Source organism: Camarhynchus parvulus, chromosome 9 (genome assembly GCF_901933205.1).
Source record: "Camarhynchus parvulus chromosome 9, STF_HiC, whole genome shotgun sequence".
NCBI lineage: Eukaryota > Metazoa > Chordata > Aves > Passeriformes > Thraupidae > Camarhynchus > Camarhynchus parvulus.
The window spans coordinates 14,455,766-14,479,877 of NC_044579.1; the positions used below are offsets into that span (position 1 = coordinate 14,455,766).

Sequence of the window (24,112 nt, forward strand, 5' to 3'; positions counted from 1 at the left end):
TCATCAGAAGTTTTAAGTAATTATTATGTTGTTAGTTTTGATAAATTAGTTTGAAGGAAAGTACTCTTCATCAGAATCTGAAGTACTTGGTACCTCTCTGACATACATCTATTAGCTGTATGTCAAGAGAGTCAAAGAGAATAAAAAGTCAAAGAGATTATGATTTTGTAATGTGTTGTTCCTTAGGGAGGAGAGATAAAAAAAGTTGTTTCTTGGCTTTCTCTTTCATGTGTCTTCACTTCCTCGTGATCTGCACCTTTGTCCCAGTGACCTCTGCGACTGCCCATGTGAGGTGAGAAGCCTCTTCTTACTGTGGCTTTCACTGTCAGTAGTATTCCTGGTTTAAAGATCCAGTAATGCCAGACTAATCACACATAGTACTGTTCATACTGCAGCTTTTTTCTAAGAGGGGCCAAACCAGAAGTGCAAGGGACAAATACTTTCAATATATTTGTTTTGGTTTTTCTTTTGCTTTTTCTGCTCTAATTAAATGAGTTTAAACTAATTTACTAGCTCTTCTGATTACATTTGAGTTAAAACGAAATTATACTGGTACTGGTTGAGTTGAGCATTCTGAATTTTATTGGTTTACTGTTAATATTTCTGGTTGTTTCTGTTTGAAAATTACCCACCTAAATTTAAAAAAAATTTTTTAATTATTTTTAATAATTTAAAAACTACCCATCAAGGGCAATATGGGAACATTTCTGTAACTAATTCTGTTTCAGCAGTAATTTAGATGTCGTTGCCTCTGTAAAGCAAACTGATGGCACCAGTGAATTGCTGCAGCTCATGACTTTGTGTAACTGTGTGTAATTTGTTCGTTGATACTCAGTGCCTGCAGTGACAAATCCCAGGAGAAAACATATCTCGCTTAGCGTAAGAACTTGGGGTCAGGCACTGATCACGGGGGTCAGCATCGCACCGTGGGCATCTCTCCCCGCGGCGCTCGGGGCTGAATTCAGCCTTTTGGAAAAGCCCGTAACACTCGGTGTTTAACTAAAAGCCTTTTCTACGTGCATGTGGTAGATTTATGTAGAGACTGCACCGACCAAACGCGAGACTTCGCTTTCCTGTTCTTGCTGTGTCTGTGGGATCCCGGGGCCGAGGCCTGCCCCCCCCCCCCGGTGAGGGCGCGGCGGACGGGGCCGCACCGCCCGCGCTGCTCCCAGGCCGCGGCCTGCCCGGCCGCCCCCGGCGGCGCCACCTGCCCGCGCGGCGGCCCCGCTGCCTGCCCGCGCCCATAGGCCGCAGCAGCGCCCGCCCCCGGCCGCCTGTGGCGGGCGCGGCCGCGCGGCCACCCTCACTCCGCGCTCCGCGCCGGGCCGCGGCGGTCGATGCCGTGCGGGCAGTCTGACAGCGGAGCCGCCCCGGCGCGGTACGTGCTGGGGGTGGACGTGGGCAGCACAGTGGTGAAGTGCCACGTCTACGACCGGGCGGCCGCCGTCAGGGGTTCCAGCCACAGGAAGGTGAGTGCGGGCGGGTTGCAGGGCGCGCCCCCGGTCCGGAGTGGGGCCGAGCGGCGAGAGCAGCCGGGGGCAGCACCTGTCTCTGGAGCCGGGCGGGGCCGAGCGGGCTCGCTGTGCCCCGAGCGCTTCCGACCTGCGGGGATTGCCCGTCGGGGCTCGGCGTTCGCAGGCTCTCAGCCAGCTCGCCTGGTCCCGCTGCGCGGGCATCCCTGAGCCAGGGCGGACAGGAGCGGCTCCGCCTCCCGGGGGGTGAAAGGAAACCCCCCAAACCCCGACCCCCGCGGGACCGCCGTAGCTCTCACCCCGTTGCTTCGGCGCTCACCCCTTCCCACCCTTCCCGGTTACCTTACCTTCGGTGGCTTATCGACTAATCTGTCTGAACAAAACCGCTTTTGTTAGTAGAGCATAGCTGAGATTTGCATAGATTTACGTTTACACGCGTCCCATCATGTAACAGCGCTATGTGAAGAAGTGTCAACTTTAGAACGTGAATTTCAGGCTGCTTTTGGTTAGTAGTGCTTGTGATTTTAGGATCAAGGCAATCTCCAGAATTAACTTTTTTTACTGTTGCCTATTGCAATGAAAAGCTTTCAGCGAGGAGAAGTGTAAGAAATCTTGATGGATTTCGGGGATGGAAAGGGCTGCTCTCGGTGGAGCTGACCCTCCCTGGCGCTGGAAGCTCGTCTGACAGGTGATCCCTGGCCTGCTGTGCTGCCCCTGAGCAGCTCAGAGGCATCGACGTCAGAATTAAGCAATGCAGCAGAAACGGCTTTCTGAGACACCTGCTTTCCTTTTTGCAGCTCTGGAAGGGGTTTTACACGTTCCTTTTTTCCAAGAGGTTTGGACTTCCTTATTTCAAGGGGTTTGAGTTCTTTATTGCCCTGGAACAGAGGAGGTCTTGCAGAGATCACACATCCACGTTGAACAATGTTTTAAAAGTACACTGTTGTTTCTACTCTTACAGGAGATTCACAAAATGAAGAACAAAACAAAACAACCCAAAGCCAAATGTATTTGCTGATTTCTAGGGTTCATAATAATGCTATTTGTGTTTCCCGAACAGGTAGAATCACTTTATCCTCGTCCTGGATGGGTTGAATTAGATCCTGAAGTTCTGTGGAGTCAATTTATTGGTGTAATAAAAGAGGCTGTACAAGGTAAGGGCTTTAATTTTGAGAAATTAATTATTTATCAAAATTAGTAAATTTAGTTACTCGGATAATAAAACTATTTTTAGCTAGTACTGAAAATCATCACTGGGCACAGGACTATAACATGCTTTAAGGCCTATTCAATCATTATGTAAATTAGGGTTCCTCAATTACCTTTTTCCTTTCATTGGGGCCAGATTAGGATTGAAGTAGAAGCAATGTGAATACTTGATTTATGCATCAGTGCCAGCACTTTGTGGCTCCAGCTTTTTATATATGCATCCTTCCCGAGTGTCTGTTTCTCCAGATGCCTCTGTGCAGGAACAGAGAGCTGGCTTGTTCCCCTTCCAGTGCCCCATTGTTCTACCACCACTTTGTATGTATGAGTGAGAATGAATGCAGGATGCTGCAGAGCTGGGCTCACTCGATTGCAACCTGATATTCCTCCTTTTCCCATTCAATTTTTAAGTGATTCTTACTGTCCTATTCCTGTATTACTGTTCTTTTCTATTTGTACTTTAGCCTAAAAATTCTTAGGGCTCCACATATTAAATACATACAACTCCCTCTTCTGACAAACCTCTAATGGGTTTTCCCCCCACTTTTCTGGATGCTGTTCTAACCTAGCTCTTGCTCTCTACAACTCTCACAGCTTTCATATTAATCTACCTCCATTGTTCTGCTATCCATCCTGGATCACCTGTGCCATGCTGATGCTGTGAACCTGTCAACTGGACCCCAGCTTGCCTTCCCACAGTGCTCCAAGCCTCCTTGGCCTGTGTGTGTGCATTGCCCTCTTTCATTCAAGTCATTCAGTTCCTCCTGTTCAGCTCCTCTTGCTTGGTCTCCTGTGTTGCTCTGCCTTCAAACTTGGCTCATGGCAAAACCGCTTGTCCCTTCCTTTGGAAAGCTGCCTAAGGAACAGGGAAAGTAAATATCACCAGGTGGAAACTGAAGCTGGTTATTTTGGGCTCTTGGTTTTTTTTGTCAGCAGCCACAACTCTTTGGTCACAAGAACAGCAATGCCACCTCAACCCCTAAAGACCTTCCTGTCTTCCTTCATTTCCATTTTGTGGGACAAGTCAGGAAGCAAGACTTTTCAGCTAATTTTAAAAAGGGAAGATTTCCTTGTGGCCAAGCTGCACCCATTGTTGCCAAGTCATTTTTAAATGGGTGTAAGTGAGCATAACTCACAGTGCTGTCAAAAGAAACAGTGCCACCCCTTTTTTACAGAGGTTTTCTAGGCCAGGGCAGCTTCCTGAGTGGAATCACTGTCGGGTTGTTTATGCCAGCAGAGCTTCACCAATGTTTGTGCTGACGCAAGAGAGGGTGTGGTAGCAGGGGCAGGAATGACTGTCTGGAAGCAGAAGGAGCACAGTGACACTTGGGTTTGCAGGGCTTGCAGAGCTAAATGTGATTCCATGCACGTGTGGATGAGCTGCTGCAGTTCAGTTCTACCTGAAGGTGGAAACTTCTGGCTTCATGGTCCCAACTCTGTCTCTTACTGTGGCACTCCATCCAAAAGGCAGCTTAACTGAAAAATACCAATGTTTGTCTTAAGGTTTGTTTTTGTCTGTAATGGAAGTTAGCTCCACTTACGTGGGTGTCTGGAGATTATGATAGCTGACATAGGGAAAGTGGTGGGACCGTGCAGATTGTGGAGATGGGAAGGAGTAACACATGCCAGTAGTCCTTAGTGAGCTGTGAAAGTGCTTGAAAGCTGTGCCTTTGCCTGAAAAAGAAACAGTGCTGTTCTCAGGCCACCCACTCCCAGGTCCCCCTCCTGTACCATCCTGTTACCAGCAGCACTTGTGCAGGCAGGTGGAGCAGGTTGCCTTGCGAAAGCACTGGTTTAATTCCCAGCTGATTGAGGAACTGATAGCACTGCTGGCAGGAATGCAAGGAGCCAGTGCAAGGGGAGGTACAGAAGCACAGGTAGAGTTGGGTAGCACAGGATTTGCCCTTTCTCTGTGAAACCCCTTCTGTAATTGTCACTGAGAGGGTGCTGGGTATAGAGTCTTCAGGACATGCTCACACAAATGAGCAACTTTGCACGTGAAAATTAGCATGAGAACACGTATGAGCAGGACCTACTTAGCCTATGATTTGTTCAAGGAGCTGGATTGAGAGCCCTTCAGAGTAACAGTACTTAGGACAGGGTGGGTAGTCTGTCATTTAAGTGGAAATTTTTTAATGTGTATTTTCTTAATGTAATTCTGCTTCTCTAAGTATGGCGGGAGGTAATTAGCAAGCTGACCAGAGTTGCTTTGAAAATAGCTATGGACATATTCAGTTATTTACACTTATATTAGAAAAAGAAAAGTGTTCTGTAACAGTTATTTGAAGGTAAGGTTTACAGCAAAATTGGTGTATATCCAAATGTGCATTTTTGTACTTCTGACTTTAAAGTATACTTTGTTGCATTCAGTGGTACCTGATTTAAGCAAGTTCTTTGTTAGGAATTTTTAACCATTGCTTAAGAAATATTTAAAGTGAAACATGTCATTATCAAAATTATGCAAAAAGTTATGGTGTATTTATATTTATCTATTTACTGCCTGCAGGGTCAATCTAGTTTTGTTTCTTTATAGAAATTCTTTCCCTAAGTCTGTAAAGGTACTTGCTTTGGTGCTTTTGTTCACATTCATCCATGTGAAATACACATTTTAATTAATTATGTGGGCATATGTAATCTGCCTGCCTGTTGCTGGGATTGTTCATATAAAGTATCAGCAGGCCTTTCAGAGGGTGGGAAGGATCTTTGAGCCACAACTGCTTTTGCAAAATACATAGGTTTGTTTATCTGCTTTGGAATCAATTGTATGAGTCAGAGCTCTCTAATATTTCACTGCTCTTAACACTTAGTTGAACGATTTGTGGAGATTTATATTCTCATAAACTATTATTTTCTTAAGTATTCCATAGGTTTTATAGTTATATTGAAGGAGTAATATTTTTCTTTGCTTCTCCAAATAAATTCTTTTTTTGTGGTTGTCATTTATTTTCGGTTTTTAGCTGCAGGACTTCACATGAGGCAAATTGCTGGTCTTGGCATCTCCACCCAGAGAGGAACTTTCATTACATGGCACAAGTATGTATGTTGTGTGTTCTTTAAAATGAATTTGTATTCATTTGTATTCATAGACTGGATGGAAGCAGGCTGTAGAGGCGTTGAACTCAAAAGTAAAAATTGTCAAGTCACTCATGTTCTCTTGTGTTTGCACAGCCCCACCTTAGAGCTGTTCAGAACAGATCGTGACTGTGTGGCCTTTTTGTTCTTTATGCATTGGAAGAGATGAATACATATGTATTTTTAATTCTGGTGAGAAGTCTGGCACTCCAAATGTCTGTATGCTGATTTAATAATTCCTCAAATCCACCAGGAGGATATGCAGTTGTTATAGGAACTAACCTAGTGTTTATTGTCCTGATTGGAAAATGGAGAATAATGTTGAATGTTTTGGGCAATTTGTGTTCTCTAGCTTTAATCATTCAAATACTGTTTTTCAGGAAGACAGGGAAACCTTTTCATAATTTCATAAGTTGGCAAGACTTAAGAAGTGCTGAACTTGTGAATTCCTGGAATAACTCCCTTCTGCTGAAGGTAAAACTCCACTAATCTAGATACTGCTTGGATATATTAGAACTGTTTAACTTTTATGACAAGTAAAGGGCACTATATGGAATACTGCAAGTGTCCTGTTCACAGAATTATGTGATGTGCTGTGGCCATCATTTAACTGAGCAATGAACATTTCACTGAGTAATATTAGCATGGAAGATACTTCCAAGAAATAAAGTTCAGTACTGGTAGCCTAAAGTAATTATTATGGAAAAAGATACCTATAGGTCTAAGGCTCATGTTGTTACTTTTTAGTCTGTTACATTAAAACGTTGCATATTGACACCACTACAGCCTGGATTGTGGATGTAGGTAGGTCTGGTTTGGAAGTGGTTTGGGCTTTTGGTTTCTTGGCTTGTTTTTTTAATGTACCCTTTGCTCAGATTATCTATAGGAGATACATTTTATGCTGTTTGTGGCTTCTGCTTCATACCTTTAGAAGAGAAAGATTTGTTCCAAGTCCAAAGACAGAAGTTAGTTTTCTTGTAAGTGGAAACTACCAGCGCAGTCACAATAAGAAATTAAATTCTTGGGTTTGCCACTTACTTCTTTTGTGAAAACTTGATTAATGATTAAATTCTGGTAAATTATTAAGTTATGATTGAGCCTGTCAACTGTAAGAGAACTTCCACTGGAATAACAGTGTGTAATGCTGCTAGCCGCATCAGGCATTGCTCACAGAGGTGACCAGTGGTGACAATGCAGAGCAGTGGCTGTCAGTGCTCCAGCAGAAGGTGCTCAAGCAGCCTTGCTTAGAGCAGCTGCTCTTTCCTGTGGTGTGTGTTGCAGGAAGGCTGTCTGTTGATATGAACATCCTTACATAATCTTACTCAGGATCCTCTAAAGGAGTTTTAGCTTTCTGAATCTAATGTCAGCAGCTTTCAGCTGTGTTGTCATCCTTTAAAGGTAATTGGTAACCTTTAGAGGGCAAGATTAAAAATAAAGTAACTGTTTTCTTTTGAAACAGGTAATCCATGTTATTTTTACAGTGCTTCATTTCTTGACTGGGAATGATCGATATTTGGCACCCAGTTTTCTTACTTTTTCAACACATCAAGCTTCTATGAAGTTGTCATGGGTTTTTAAAAACATACATGAGGTAAGCTGGAAAGGGAAAAGCAATAGATTTCTTAAGTCATAATAATGGCTTGTGACTTGGAGGTGTTCAGGGCCTGGCTGGATCTGGCTTTGAGTGCCCTGGTTTAGTGGAAGGTGTCCCTGCTCATGGCTGTGGAGTTGGAACTCCCTAAGGTCCCTTCCAGTCCAGGCCATTCCATGACTCTGTGACTATTGGCTGTAATTGCTTCAGTTTTGTCTTGCTCGTTCTTCTCAGAAGAACTGGAAAGGATTTTTTCTGTGTTAATGTTCAAAGCCTGTCTACCTAAATAGGAATTTATATTTGTACAAATTTTTCCTCTCATTCTGGAAATGTGTAGTAGTAAAAAGCTTTCTTCATACATAAGCAACATAATAAAATCATCTTATTTCACTTGATACATTTATGCAGTTAGTGATTGTACTCTGTTATAAAGCTGTTTGCCCTCTGGTTTTGCATGATGATTTTATTTATTTTTTGTGGGACCTCTTACCTTTCCACTCTGCATTATTCCAGAGTGTTGTGCAGTTTCACAAATAACACCATACCGCACAATTCATTTTGCGTTTTTGTGAATTGTAAAATGCATGGGGAATAAGTTGTGCTGGATTAATCTAGTGCACTGATGAGCCCTGAGCTATGTGTTGCTATATTCATTGCTCTAATACTCACCATGCAGGACCTTGTTTTCTTTATCTACCACTCTTTCACCACTGTTATAATTGTGACTGTAAGTTTCTTTTCATAAGGCTATGATGCCCCTACAGTAGAAGATTAATTGCATTTCTTTCCTTAGAAACAGCTGTAAAAAAGTGTTCTTATTTTCTGTTAGGAGCATGAACTTGTAGGATAGTATTAGTTAAATAGCCAACTCAGCCTTTCTAGAAGAAAAGTTTACAATGAGAGACTTATTTTCTGAGGACATTTAGATTAATCATGAAGAAAATAATAAAAGAAAGCAATAAATATTCTTCTCTCACTATACCCAGTTGTAAATAATTTTTTTCATATTTTTTTCCCAGGCTGAAGAAGCTGCCAAAAAAAACAACTGCTGCTTTGGAACGGTTGACACGTGGTTACTGTATAGATTGACTAAAGGTGAACATTACAGTTCCTTTTAAATATCAGTAAAACACACTGGAATCTAAGAAATTATGTTCATTACTTGTCATTTATATATCCTAGAATTCAGATACTTTTTTTGCAATTTGTGCTTTTGTAAATTCGATTAAAATTGTAATGTATTTCCTGTTACAAAAAGAACTTCTGAATAAATTATTCTTTGAGCCTGCCTGGAAGGGAAATATTTATTCAGTGTAATCAGCCTTCTAAGAGTATAAGATTTAAAGAGGACTAGCAGAGCTAATTGGTGTTGATTGAAGAAAAGTACCTGTGAAAGCAGAAGAACAAAGAATTGTTAAAAATGTGTAAGAATTACAAGTTTCGGTCCTGAGGACTAATGCCTGAGGAGTCACATTATGACTGTGATGCAGTTGGTGTGGAGCTGTTGGCTGTTCTAGACCGGTTCATGAGAAGAAACAGGGTAATTAATGTGTGCACAGTATAGTGAGCAGCAGGTAGAATCTCTGTGCTCATTGTTTCGTTGTGATTTTGCTCATACACACTTGATTTATATTTCATGGGAGTCAATGAGATATTTAAAGAAAACTCTTAAATATTTGGATGTCTAAAAATCTCTCTTTGTTCTCTCTTTTCATGCTAGGTTCTGTGTATGCCACAGATTACTCAAATGCCAGTTCCACAGGCATTTTTGAGCCCTTTACGGTATGTGCTGTTCCAGAGAATGTTGTTGCTATTTATTGTGCTTCTCAGATGGTTGCTGATGTTTTCACCTTTTCATTTCAGAAATGTTGGAATCCCACTTTGTGCAATCTACTTTCTATTCCAGTGTCTATTTATCCACCAGTGAGAGACACAAGGTAACTATGAAGACATAATTAAAAGAATATGATAACTGTTAAATTAATTGCTAAACTAATTATGATTAATTATTAAATACTAAATATTCTACACGGGCCAAATAATACAGATGAGCACAAAAAATATTTTTATATGCATTTATACCTTATATTACAAGTATGCCAAGTCCAAGATTTTTTTAACTGTGTTTCTTAAAGTGATAGTTTCAGTGTTTTCTTTAAAATAAGTCAGTAGCATTACCTTTTATGTGTGACCCAGACCCAGGCTCTATGTACCTAGATTTCATTTTAACAAAAAGTCATTTTAATGTGATTTGTTTTAAGCTTCAACTTTGGATCAACTGACTCTGAAATATTTGGCGTACCTATTCCAATAATGGCAGTGGTAAGTGAGAATATTTTCTTAAATTTGTGTGTTTATATTCTGTTTATTTGACTTTGATTGAGTACTTGCTTCTTTCTTTAGTATTATCTATTGATTCTCTGTAACTTAGCTACCATAGAATTGATTGTTGAATTTTTCTCCAAAAAGCCAGTCTACAACCTTAGGGGGAAGGAGGAGAAAGGAACAAGAAGGGTTTTCTAGAGGTTGAGGTCCACTAAGTTTGTGTGACCAAATGATGAAGTTCTGAATGTAGGACTCTAAGCTTTGGTAATGTGTGTGTCTGGCTTAAAATCATTTATTCTGTATGAAGTTATACAAGAGTCCATTCTGGCTTGACTTCAGTGAGACCAAACAACTGTATGAGTATTTGTTAATAGATCCACTTTGTGGTACCTTTTATCCCTTTTTTATTTTTCGCTAAAAATAAGTGGCAAATAACATGTTCTTTCCTCAGTAGTTAGAATTAGGATAAGAAAACCTAAAGTGATGATTTGGAGCAAAATCTGCTTGAATTGAGCTAATTGAAGAAGATGTCCCCTAGTTAACATGAATTTGTCTTGTTTTAAAAGACTGTGGACTAAATCTTGCATTAAATTTACTGTTTCACCAATTCAAAAACATAAGTAAAAACATTTAATAACCATAATCATGGTTGAAAAATGGAGCGTAGAATAATTTGGTGCAGGAGGGGTATCAAGGAAAAAAGAAGGCAAGACCTCAGTACTTCAACTTCCTATTTGGAGATAAAGGAATTCAGGCCAAGCTACTCTGTTCTGCTCCTTGGGATTGCAAATGCCTCATTTATCCTTGTTAAATATTAAACCACAAAATACTTCTTTTGTTTCCATAATGTTTTTCAGTGTTGCAAGGAGTCCTACAGATACTTCACACTGTGAAACTTGGTGTAATTTGATGCCCGTGATAAATCTGACTGTTATAATGGCCTGCAAATGCTTAAGAAATTGTAAATGAGGCCTCTCTGAATGCTCAGTTCCTAAGTGTTACTTGTATTCAGAACTCCAAAGTGTTTACAGAGATATTTTCAAACCCAGCATTGCAGGTTGGTAGTTGGTAGCTAACTTGTCCTGTTGTTTTTGTCGGATTGACAGGTAGCTGATCAGCAGTCAGCTATGTTTGGAGAATGCTGCTTTCACCCAGGAGATGTTAAACTGACAATGGGAACAGGTGGCTTCTGGAATGTCAATACTGGAGAGCATCTCTTTGCAGCACGGGGAAGTAAGACTGAAGTTTTGGTTTCAGGGGATTTTATTCTTTCAGCTGTTCCTTGATAGCTGTTACTGCTGAGGGTCCACAAAAGAATAGAACAGGGTTGTGCTTTTTCTTCTGTCTGTAAGGGTAGAAAAAGAGCTTGGGAGCTCTTTCAGAAGAGAAGACTGTGGAAAATTTTAATTAGCAATGTAAATTTTGGTTATCCTAAAGTAAGCTTCTCAGGAAGAGAACTTAATTAGCATCATTGGTAATTATATCTGCTACCTGCATCCCTCCTGTTTTGGTTTTTTTCCTTCACCTGTTCTTCATAGTAGTATTGTACAGGATAGGAGAAAAAAGCGATTGATCCTCTGGCTTCTCACATCAAAATGTTGCAGTGAATCATTGCAAGTTCTTCCCCTTGAGCCCTTAAGCATTGAAGCACGTGCAGTGAGATAATGCAGGATTAGAAGTTATAAGTTTTCTTTTAAAATGGGCTCCCCAGTGTGTATCTAGTGTTTAAAACTTTGTCATTCTGAACATCTGTGGTCTGTCAAGTAATTTGTCAAGAGAGCAAACACTGAAGATGACACTGAAGTAAATTTGCCTACACAGTCTCTCTCTGTCTGTCATATTTTTAAAGAGTTACTAATTTCAGGATGTCTACTGCTTAAAATGGAGTGAGGCTGGGGAGTAGGACAACAGTGTGATAAAGAGAATTTTACCAGCTCGAGTCTTGAAGGACCTTGGCAAATACATGAGATGTGTCAGGACCGAATAGCATAGACTTTGAATTCCCTGTGAATGGAAATGCTTTTTATGATAATTAATTACGTCATTATTATGACATTTTTACTTAGGAAATAATACATATGTAGTCTGTTAAAATGTAATAGCAAAAAACTTGCAGTAAAGTTTTTCTATTGAGCTATTGTATTCTGATAGGACTTAAAATCTTCTAAGGCAGTGCTATGAAACTTTTACTGCTTTAGGCTGTTAGTTTTGTTAAAATTATTTCCCTGTGTTCTCTGGCTGTCGTGGGGTATGGTTAGTGGGACAAGTTAAGTGCCTGCCTTTCTCAGTGCCCTGGGCATGAAATGTAATGTGTTCAATCTTTAAAGCTGACATATGTATTTAAGACTGCAAGATGAATCCCTGCAGCATCCTTGTGCAAGCTATTCATTAGCTGCTGTTCTAGTTTCTGGTCTACATTTAGCTCCTACATATAACAGTTAAAAAAAAAAGAAAAATAAAGTCGTTCCTTCAGGACCAGGCTGTCTCATAATTCAATGATGGAATCATGTTGAATAGGTTTAAAGCTACCCCTGGTAGCTTGAGGGTTCTTAAAGCTACCTCTGGTCATGCCAAGTGTCATGGGGATCCCTTCCCTAGAGGTAGGATTGTGTTACCCTGCTAGAAACTCTGGTGTGAGCATCTTTAGGGAGGCCATGTGATGGATGGATGTCTCTTTCCCTAATTAGCTGCTGTTCTTTAGGATCTTCAGCTCAATTAATTTTTTGGGCTTTTTTCTTTGTGGCTTTACTTTTAGTAAAAGGTAAAGATTTCAAGGGACACCTGCAACAGGATGATCTGGAGTTATACATATATATATATACACATTCCCCTTTCAGGAGACCAATACAGACTTTAATCCGTTTTAATCAGTGCTGCTGATTGTTTTCTATTGTGAGCACCTGAGTGCCCCAGTACCAACACAAGTTCCTGCAATTGCACTGGTGCTCCCACACAACTCATTTGGACACAGGAAGCAAACTGGAGATGATTCTGTGAGGAACACAAAGTCACTTTGAGAAAGCAGAGAGAGCCCTTTGATGCTTGTGATGCTTTTCTGGTCCTTGTAAAGGTACACTGGGACTTGTTTACCTTTGTTGCATTACCCATGATCTGACTCCTCATCAGGGCTCCATCAAGTATGGGCACTTCCTTCACTCCAGCATTTACTGTGCCTGATTGGGTGAAGTTGTTGCAGTGACCACTGACTACTTCGGTTCTTATCTTGTGACCTGCAAAGCCATTTCTGTAGCTGAAGTGCAGGTGAAACTTGTTTTCTTTTCTGCTTTCTGTTTGGGGAAGGATTGCATATTAAATAGGGAATTAAAAAGTACACCACTTTCATCTTCTTCTGTGATTAAGACCTGTGCTCTAAGTTTGTGTTACTTTTTTTGTGTGTATATGTCTGTTTCAGTTTTGTGTTTCCCACCTGAGAGACAAGCTTTCATGCTTTATCTTTTGGGGGAGAACACTCTTCCTTTTTAGAAACCCTTGGGGAAAGTTGGATGACATTAAATAGAAAAACACTGATAAATTTTTAGGTATGCACAATCTCTTATATAAAAAATAAAAGTAGGCACAGATAGATCTTCAGTTTAAAGGTGTTTTTTGGTAATTTGATAGCAATTTTTTTTGTTAACTTTGGTCTAACAACCTGCTACTCAGTTCTCTTGTTATCCCATCACTAAAGTTTTAAACAGTATATTTAACCTCCTCCAGTGATTTTTTTAGTTTGAATTCCACAAAGGAATTGATATTTTCTAGGTTGGTTTATTGTGAGGAATGTTTGTATATGTTTTTCTGGTAACATTTATTTTAACTGAATGTTTTGTTTCCTGGAAAATAATGAAGGTCTTTATCCACTGATCGGTTGGAAGATTGGGGAAGAAGTTGTTTATTTAACTGAAGGCTCCATATCAGACGTTGGCACTGCCATAAAATGGGCTCTGGATATAGGTAACTTCTGTCATTTTATAGAGGGTGACATTTATAACTGCTTAAGAAGCTGTCTTATGGGTTCATAGTTGTGTTACTGGATTTGATTTTATTATTCATAAGTGAAGGAAGTAATCTTCATGCTTTTGGACAGAAATGCACAGTCTTTTTAGTGGGCACTCTGCTGAGGGTGTTTGCTGCAGGGAGTTTGGTTTGCACAATCATCTTCAGTCTTTGCCTCAGACCATCCTGCCTAATTAGGCTTTTATTTTCCTGAAACATTGTACTCCTCACTTGCTTTTGAGAGGGCTTGAGCTGTACATCTCATAGCTAATAACAGGTTTGATTTATATGAAAATAACATAAAGAACTTTGCAAGTAACTGTTGCTTCACGTGGAAGTAATGTGCCTTTTGGCTGTTATTATTTTGTAAAGAAAGGTTTTGCATTCCAGTTTAATGACAGACTAAGAAAATACTAGCTCTGTAGTAGGTGATGTTCAAACATACTGATTGTTCATAGATCAACTGTTCTCAGTATTCTAGTTCGAACTTCAAAATTTACTTGACTTACTTAGAAATTTAGGATGTTTTTTACTAGGATGAGAAAAAAGTGATTAATGTCTCAAACTTTGGACTGTCTGGGAAGGGTTTTCCTCACCACAAGATTCCACATTTCTTGAAGCTGTCAGCTTTAGATGCATGTGTACATGTGTGTGCTCTGGTATGTGCCCAGAAGGGTTAAGTGTGACTCAGATTGATCCTCACATCTTCATCCAACATTTGACTAAGCCTAGGGAGTAACAGACACTAGGCTTTGGAGGAAGTGACTCAGTTCAGTACACAGTTCAGTGCTGCAGACTCAAGTGTCAGTGCTACATATATAAGCTTGCTACTTCAGATTCCATAATTAAAATGGGTAATTATCCATATGGAACTTATCTGTACTTAAAATGAATATCATTGGTATATGCAGAAGTATAAAAGATCTTCAGCTAGTCAGTAGTAAAATGATCATGACCTACAGTTGCTACCAGAGAAAAAACAAGGGGGGGAAGTTGTAGAGATGGGATAAATAAAAGGCAAGCTGCTTTAAACTCTGTAACAAGTAAGGCCTTTATTTTCTGAAAATATTGTTGCAGAGAAGCAGAATTCAGAAACTTTTATCAGCTTTAGAGAATGGAAAAACTTTAGCTCTACAGAAGGAATTGGGCCAAAACACAAGGTAAGCTAATGGCCTCAATAAGGGTGGTGAGGCCCAACATGGATGAAGATGAGACACAATAGTGGTAAAGGTTTGGAAATAGTAATTTCTGCAGCAAGGCAAACTTAGTTTAGTGGACTTCTTTTAGTAGAATCCTGTAACTTCAAAGAATTTTTAAGAAGTAGTAGTTTGTGGAATTTCAGCATGAAGTCAGTATTAGTTAATTTTTGATTTTCTGTCCTGGCATAGAGGTGCTATATGTATAATTCAATAGTAGCAAAGACAGCAAGAAGGAAAAAATGTGGTTTTGGTTTATTAGTCTGAGCACAGTAGAATCCATAGTTTTCCCACAAATTCATAAAGGTCACAAAGGTAAATTGAAACTCCTGATAAATTACTGAGATGGGCTTTTCAAAGGTAAGTTGAGCTGGATTAAACTAATTTACCTTTAATAGGAAAATTCACTTTTTGTAGACAAGAAAAAGCAGTATCTCTAATGTAGAGAAGACCTCTAGTGTTCTGTAAAATCATGTTATGTGGCCACATGAGGACATAATTAGTTACAGCTGTGGAAGAGGGATGTTAGTACAAGAGTTTCAGGTGGATGAAGAACAAGCTAAAGAGGAGTGTCTGTAGAGTTATGAAAAGAGTCATCTGGCTCAATAGAGAATAAAAGCAGTGTTTATCCAAAAGGCATTATTGTGATAAGAGGTGATGTATTACCTCATGTGTCACTTGTAAAGATACTAAGAGTGCTGATAAAATATGGGTATTAAGGACTTACTCTGTAGTTGTTAGGCGGTCGGACTGACAGTAACAACATGGGGGGAAAAATATGTTCTATGAATCTAAGGTTTTAGCACTCTTAGGTGCCATTAACATTCTTAATTCCCATTTATGTCTTGAAGATTAAAAGCACAGCAGATAGGAGAGGATCCTTTGAATTTAGCATTCATCTGAATAGTTTGGGATTATTGATGTGATTTATGGACGTGGAATAGAGAAGAGATTCTCTCCCTTAGAACATGTAGTTTGAAAATATTAAAAAAAGGAATAGTCTGACTCTAGATATTTTTCTCCTAGTGAGACAAAATGAAGAAATTGAAGGAAATAATAACATCCTACCTCCTGTGTATCTTTACAGAACTTTTCACCAATGTAGATGAAACAGCAGAAATGGCACAGAGTACTGCTGATTCTCAAGGTGTTTGTTTCATTCCAGGTTTGCAGGTAAAAATATTATTAATAAATTCAAGATTATATTTTAATAACCCAATTAAAAATTAATTTTTACATTTTAAAGGTAATAATTTACCTTATCACAGTATTTATTCTGTACTGTTGAGGTTCTTATTGTCTGTTGCTCATCACAATACATGAAGGCCATTGTCATATCAGAATGGTTAAATGCCATTCCTTCCCTTGAAAAAAACCTTACCAAATATGAAAATCAGTAATGGACAGATAGACTAAAATTATTTTCCCCTAGTAACACTGGCAATGCCTGTAGAGACACAAACCAGTGTCACAGCTTACCTGCTATGAAGGGAAGAGCTTTAATTGAGACAATACTTCTAATCACTGTTTTAAAATAATTTATTTTATTCTGCCTTTTTTCAAGGTGTAGGTTTGTAATTCATCAGAATATTTTATAGTATCTAAATATTAGCAAGATTGCAAGTCCTGGCGTTATGAAAAGCAAAGATAATACTGAAGCACTTCCCTGGGAATGATCAAGCTCAGTATAATAGACTTCTCTCTTAGAAGTCTTAGTAACTGTTTGGCTTCAGTGATACGAGCTCATCTCTCAGTGTGTTGCTAAAAGTTGGAGTTAACCATACTCAGTTTGATCATTCCAGGACTAGTAGTTTTTTATGAAGAAACTTAACATCTTTACCTTAGCTTTGTCTAAGTTCTGTATGCTAATGGAACACAGCAAAGAAGAATTTTATTTCTTCTCCAGATAGCACAGCTTCCTTCAGTGTCACTGATAAGAAGCTGTAGTGTACATCAATAAAAAGTATTATTGTCCTTTTCATTAAAAGTCAATTCATCTTTTTTTCAGGAGTTCAGGAGGGGACGTGTGTGAAATCTTGTTAGAGAACAGCAATATCAGTAATATGAGTGTGCCCTGTCCTAGACAATTTTAAATGTATTTTAAAGGGAAATTGTGGATTAGTCTTTTTTAGTTTGTTTGATTTGGAAGAAGTCACTTAAACATTTTGCTGTTGAAAGAAGCAATTTAAACTGTTTGCTGAGTAAGCCAAAATAACACTATATGCCTCTTACCTATTGTTTTCAATTTTCTTCTTCCGCTATGCTGCCTGTAATTGTCGTAAGTTATTTTTTCTTACTCTTTTACTTCTTTCACAAAAGGCTACAAATACCATTCACTGAACTCATGATGACATCTTTTCTGCAGGTTTCTGGGGATGACCCATATTTATGTGCCTCTTTCATGGGGCTGAAACCTTCCACTAACAGAAACCACCTTGTTCGAGCTATATTGGAATCTGTAGCTTTCAGGTACTGCTTGCTAAATTATCTGGCTTCTATTTTCTTATCTTTGCTTTTATTTAGATCAGCAGTGTTAAATGGATACATGGACTTCTGCAGTTTATACAATACACTACTGTTACACTGGAAAGGAGTTTTAGGTGCTTCATTTTTTTTAACACTTTTCAAATAAATTTTTGTATATTTATTAGTTCTGAGTTTTTGTCATTAAGTAACCATATAGAGATTCTTCAATAATGTTGTTTTCTGTGTGTTTTGAAAGTGTTTTCTGTTGGAAGTTTGTCCTTCATCACCTGACAGTGTTTTGTCAGAAACTGTAGTCCTCTCCAGCTGTGTTTAAAGTATCCTTGAAGCTGAAAGTTTTATATCAGCTTTTGTTTAAAGTTTGAAATTTTGGTGTTTTATTCAACAAAGTAACAGGCCTCTTAAAAGTTTTAAAAGATGTGAATGGACAGCAGCTTCCAGATCTGTGAAGGCTGAAGTTGTCACTGCTGATACCACATCAGTATGTCACTGCTTTGCCATCCCCCAACATGCCTCAAGCTGGAGCTGAGCGTGGATTGAGCCTGGCTCGCACTGTGCTGTGGCCAGTCAGGGAGCACTGATGGAAATCCTTCCATGTAGTCAAAAACCTTGCTTTTGATGCCTTAGAGGCGACACTTCCGGCATAAAAATCTCCTGCAAAGAGCTCAGAAAAGACATCTGGAGCAGGGCAGCATTCTGAATTGCTGCAACTGGTTTCTAATGGATCTTCCCTCTGCACTGTAAGCCTGAACATGAGATGCAGTAATTTCTGAACTGACATATGGGTGTCTTGAAAAGGATGTTAAGGGATGTTAAGAATTAATCTATCTGATTCAAATGCTGCATACAAATAGGTAGAAAAAATGTAGAGATACTTTGTGTTTAGATTTTTTCCCACTAAATGAAATACTTTCTGGAAAAAGTCAGCTTGGAGGCTTCCGATATTTCCCTTACAGAATAGCTGGATAAACTCCAGTTAACACTGTTGGCCTTCTTTCCTCACTCTAAGCCACTTGTTACATCAACAATTGCATCTCTAGAAACCTATCAGTAACTTTCAGTGGGAAAAATGAACCTTCTACAGTGACTTGCTATAGAATGGGCCATGATTTAGCCATACTTTGCCTTTGTAACAGTGACAAAGACCAAACATAAGTTTCAGTGGCTTTGGGTTTTTCATTTATGCATTCTAGAAACTTTTCAGCTATAGCAGCAGTTCTAACAGAACTGAGGCCTTTCTTGCCTTGCATTTATTTTCTGACTATGTAGATACTTTATGGAACATATAAAACACTTTATGGAATATATAATGCTTAATTCAACTAAATATTTTTTTAAAGGAACAAACTGCTTTATGATATCATTGTGAAGAAAGTGCACATTCCTCTTCGAACTATTCGGTAAGTTCCCTGTAACTTTTAAATTCAGTATATGAGAGTTTGATTTTAAACGGGTTTGAGCTTTATTATGCATTTTCTCTTACTGTAAAAATTCTACTGTTTAGAAGTAGATGATTTCCAAGTCAAATGGTAATGTAACTTAAGCAGCAGTAGACTCTACCCAAGCTATTGGCATTGGTGATTGTTAGTGGAGGAGTATTGAACTGCTCTAATTATTAAAACAAAAACTAAAAAGAAGGCATATCCATGTTTTCAGGTAGCACTAGAGTGCATATAGCAATGCCTACCACAAAGGTCATTCTACCCTTTGTCATCATTCCTTCATACTGACATTTTCTGTGCTAGGTCTTTCACAGACAATTTTTGAAGACTGGTTAAAACTGGTTCTGTTTGTGAGGGAAAGAGAGAGATTAGTTTTATACATCAGTTTTGATTTAATCTCTGAAGAACTATATCAAATTTAGTGAGGCAGCTGTGATCCCTAGAAAATGCTTGCAACATTTAGCTCAATTAAACATTGCTGGAAGACCACATTTCACATTTTGGTAGGGACCTTCTCTGAGCACACCAATTGTCAGAGGCTCCAGCCCTCTGAGGCTCAGAAAGTTCTGCAACAAAGTTCCTCCCTCGGGCAGCCAGGGGTCAGCATGGCACTGCAGTCAAGAGCAGAGGTGAGCGTTCCCATCCCTCCTGTGCCTCTGCAAAGGAAGAACAGACTGGCAGGCATGTCAGAATCAGGCTCTCAGTGGGAAAAAAGCAAGAATACAGAAGTGGGAGGAGAAAAAAGTTTCTGCTTTCCATCACATACTGGGAGAGAGAAGGCACAGGTGAAAAAACAGCCAGGGTTAGGGGTTTAATGAAAAGATGAAAAGTACCAGAACTTTGATTACTTAGGAAGCTTTTTGACATAGAAAATTGCATCAAAAATTTGAAAAGTCACATTAAAAGTGCAAACTCTTAAAAAACTCTTAAAATATGGGAAGTATGGAAATACAGCCTAGGGAGTATTAGAATTCTGATTCCATTTACCTTGCAATATAAACCTTAAATTGTATGATCATGTTATTTTTTATTCATGGATATAAAATTGCAGTTTTATATAGTGTCTGTATTACTTAACTAAAAGCAGTAACAATTCAGCTTGTGGATTAAATATTAAAACATAATGAGACACACTCATTATGTGTGTGGGGCTCTCAGTAGGGTTGCAAACTGCTCTACCATCCTCATGTCCACACATCTTTTGCATCTATCAATTACCTTTGATTTTTTGTTGTTGTTTTTATCCCATAAACTTATTAATTTCTTTTTTGGCTGTTTTCCTGTATTCCTTGTTCCTTCCTGATTTCTGGGCATTGTTTTTATTAGTCCTCAACAGGTTCCTGTTACTTCTCTTTGCTTGTCTCAACACCATCAAGGAAAGCTCAGAGAAGGAGCCCTCAGCTTTAGTCCACGTGTCCTATAACGAGTTTTATTACCTAGCACTTTGTATAGCAATAAACACTAGAGGTCTTCTCTGCACTACATTTGATAGAACACCAGCTCCATACATGGCTGGTACTGGAGTACAAGAGCATAATGAACCTATCTAGGACATTTCAAAGATTGCATTTTGTTAGAGTTATTTTGTTTGCAAGAGTAATACTTTGAAATCTCAGATGATTAAAGGCCAGCACTGATAAGTTCTTGTTTTCCCCATTAAATTGGTCTCAAAGCAGGAAAATAGACAGATGGAAGCCTCATTCTGAACTTCCTCTTAAAAAGAAGCAACTGTGAAGGCATTTTAGCTAACTAATACAAAGATTTGATATTAAGGAGAACTGTACTTTTCCAGATCTGAGAACACATGAAAGGTTTGTTTGGTGCTGTCATATTGTGGTGGTAACTGTGTAAAGGATCTGTTATAAACCCTGATATTTCAGCCAAGATGATGCATAGTTTTAAAAGACAGAACTTTGAGAGCTTTTGATAGAGTCCTGTGTCCCTGTTTGCCTACCATTCCTCTCCAAGTTTATAAACTTTTTTTTTTCATTTTTCTTTTTTTGGCACCTTGTTCTGTCCTCTAAATTTACCCATAAAGTGGAAATGCATTTGTGCATGAGTGACAGTAAGATTTATGCATAAGTGTGAAATACCAAACGTTGTTTTCTGAAATGCTGGCAATAAGCACTTGACACATTTTTTTAACTACTTCTTCCCTTCTCCCTATAGAGCTGATGGAGGTGTCAGTAATAATAGTTTTGTCATGCAGATGACATCAGATTTAATTAATAAGAAAATAGAAAAACCTGCAAATGTGGAAATGTCTAGTCTTGGTGCAGCTTTTCTAGCAGGCCTTGCTTCAGGTACGTAGACATTAAAAAGGCTTTTCCCCCTTTATAATGCATGTTGTAAATACAATAGAAAAGAGATCAGACAGAAAAAGGGCATAACTTCAAATAATTGTAAGCCCCCCCCCCCAAAGGATTACTTTAGCCATTTTTGTGGCAGTCTAAGGTAAATGGTGTTTATGTTTCTCTGTACAGTACAATTAGAAGGATGTATTGCTAGAGAAGAAAGGTGAACCCTGTCTTTGCTGCCTCCTCTTCCTTGACTCAGACATTCCATGTCCATTCCCATACTGGTGCTGCCTGAGTGCTGCAGGCTGGGGAAGGACCCTGTGGCCAGGGAGCCACTGCAGCTCACCTGCAGTCTGTCACTCCCACTGAGGCTGTGTCCTGTGCTCTGTGAACACTGCCTTTATCCTTTGAGGCTCTCACAGGAATGGAAGTACAAAATTAATTATTAACAGGAAAACAGCTCTACTCACACAGAATTGTTTCATATTGTTAACCAGACTGAAAGCTACAAACTGTTGACAGTTTTGCTTAATATGCACCTACAAAACATGTTTTTGTTGAAGTGCTTTGATATGTATAAATAATGCAAATGCAGATAAAAACTATATGCTTGGGTAAGATTTATTCAGCAATTAAAAGTGCAAGAAAGTTGAGACTCTTGATAGACAAGAACAATTTAATAACATAAATTGATAGGAATCTGTAACACCAGCTGTTTCTTGCTATTGATATGATTTTTAAGACAGTAGGAAAGCAGCTAGGTCTTGGGTTCTGTGGCCCTTCTTCATTGAGAAGGACTTGCAACCAAAAGCACTTTGTGGATGAAACCTAAGGGAACCTCAGTGTACCAGAGCTGTTCCTTGGAAACCATCCCAGTTAAGCAGATGCGCTGTTGTCAAGATTCCAAACAAGTGGATCCTACTGGAAAGGATTTTCACAATATTAAAAATATGCTTCCCTCTGAGAAAGTTGCCGGTAGAGTAAAAAGAAAAGTTGTCATTTTTTCTTACTGTGTTTCTGCTTTGGATCTCTTGGAAATAGATTAAAACAATTCAAAAATAACATATTTGCAGTTGAGCTGGAGAATGAATTTTCTGTTTATAGGATTTTGGACAGACAGAAAACAACTAAAGAAGCTAAGGCGAATAGAAGCAGTGTTTGAGCCCCAAAAGGATTCAGAGGAATACAGACCTGCTATGGATGCATGGCTGCAAGCAATGAAACACTCACCACACCGGTAGAAATTTGTATTTTAATTTTAGAAGAATTAAGACAATATTTTATAACATTTTGACATTAACAGGACAGTAAAAAAAAACATAACTGAAATTTGTGATGGTGTATTATAAGTCGTGTGGTATTTCAGTTCCCCTCCTGCTGCTGGATTATTTACCATACTGTAATGAACCTTCCCATCATCCCTGTGGCAGCTGTGGTCCAGCTGCAGCATTTGTGTCCCTTCAGTGACCTCCTTTGGGTGGCCCAGCTGCTCAAATCCTACCATGTACTGCCCATGGGCTGTTCTAGCTGGGATGGGTTTTTCACTGAGCAGCTCCCCTCCCTTTGGATCTTTAAAATCTTGCCTGTGTTCATCATCCAGGAAGGCTAAAAGGCACATTGACTCCCCTAGGCATTGCTAAGAAACAAAATGATTGTTGGGGCTGGGTTGTGAAGAATTCAATTGTGGACAAAGACATTGTTTTGGTAGTAGCCTGTTACCACCTTTTGGTTGACACTAAGCGCTGTGATCACATTATTTGTGCACTAGATCAAGATGAAATACAAAAGCAAATAGGCTTTTAACACTCCATTTTAAAAATCCAGGATTTTTGTAGCTGGTACTTTGTAGCTAGCTTGTAGCTCAATTTTAAAAAATTTTATAAAGACCAAAAGCAATCTTCTCTGACTGGCCAGCACAGATACATTAAAACTATTTCCAGGTATGCTATCTAACTTGTAAATATCTGTACTGTTAGTATCTTCAAGGCCATTTTTAAATCCTATTACTATTAACTAAAAGGGAGTAAAAAGTCTATTTTTGAAGCTATAAATTACTTTTGTATTTTTAAACAAATAAAGTATAGCTAAAGAAATGTGTAGTTAATTATTCTTATATAATTGCTTATTTCTAATATTAAATTGTTGTAATTTTCTCAGGATTATGTGTAAATCAGCTTCCAAAATGTAAAATGATTAAACATTTTGATTTCAGAATAATATCAAGTTCAAGCTGTCGGTGATTTGTATTCCATAGACACTGGAGATTAGAAATGTTTACAGATTTAACATCATTGAAAGAGGGCTGAAGAACTAGAATTCATTTTCTTGTGCTGATACACAGAAAGTCAAATCAGACACCGTTTCCTTAGTTTCCTTCAATCATGTACCCTGATTTGGAGCATCTCCTCTAGCTGTGTTCAGCCTCCATCTCATTTACTTGTCAGCCTTAGCTCAACATGCCATTTTTCTTGTTCTTCTGTTACATTCTGCCCTTCAACCTGTGCTACATCTTGGCAATTTTCTTTTCTCTGGTATCTTTCCAATTCTCTTTAACCTTCTTTAATGTGAACCCTTAAATGAAGCACAGAAGCAAGTGTGTCTGCTGATTTCTAGTAATATGCCAGGCTGTAGTGCCAAGACTCCAGTATTAAGTCCCTCAAAGAGATTCCCTCCACTCCTCCTCCTGCTGTAAGGTAAGATTCTGCAGTTACAGGATATGTGAAACAATTGCTTTGCTTCAATACCTTTATTCAGCTTGGGATTTTCCTCTGCCATCACAAAGTCAGTGCTAAAGAAAACGCTCATTAGCAGGAAGGCTCTCTCTCTCCAAGGCCAAGAAGGAAGGCTTTAAGTCTGGCACTCTGGGCAGAAGTTTGTGCCTCAGTCACTGCTATTCTACATTTTGTTCTCACTGAGGGAGTTTAGTTTCATCAACATCTGCCTGAGTATAATGTCCCTCTATTGCCCTTTTGTTGAAGGCTCCTTGACTTAGGTTCTCTTGATAGCCTGGAGGTTTAGCTGGGCTGAGCAG

At 39.0% G+C, this 24,112-nt stretch overlaps 1 protein-coding gene across 1 annotated transcript; it reads left to right on the forward strand.

Moving 5' to 3' along the window:
- Positions 1-1,286: 1,286 nt before the first annotated feature.
- GK5 (glycerol kinase 5) lies at positions 1,287-23,193 on the forward strand. Its single transcript, XM_030954800.1, has 16 exons — positions 1,287-1,469; positions 2,533-2,626; positions 5,636-5,711; positions 6,131-6,224; positions 7,210-7,341; positions 8,361-8,436; positions 9,062-9,123; positions 9,205-9,278; positions 9,603-9,663; positions 10,773-10,899; positions 13,516-13,620; positions 15,946-16,031; positions 17,224-17,327; positions 18,683-18,742; positions 20,954-21,087; positions 22,186-23,193. The coding sequence occupies exons 1-16, from the start codon at positions 1,338-1,340 to the stop codon at positions 22,320-22,322; spliced, it is 1,554 nt and encodes a 517-aa protein (XP_030810660.1). The 5' UTR covers positions 1,287-1,337; the 3' UTR covers positions 22,323-23,193.
- The last annotated feature ends 919 nt before the right edge of the window (positions 23,194-24,112 follow it).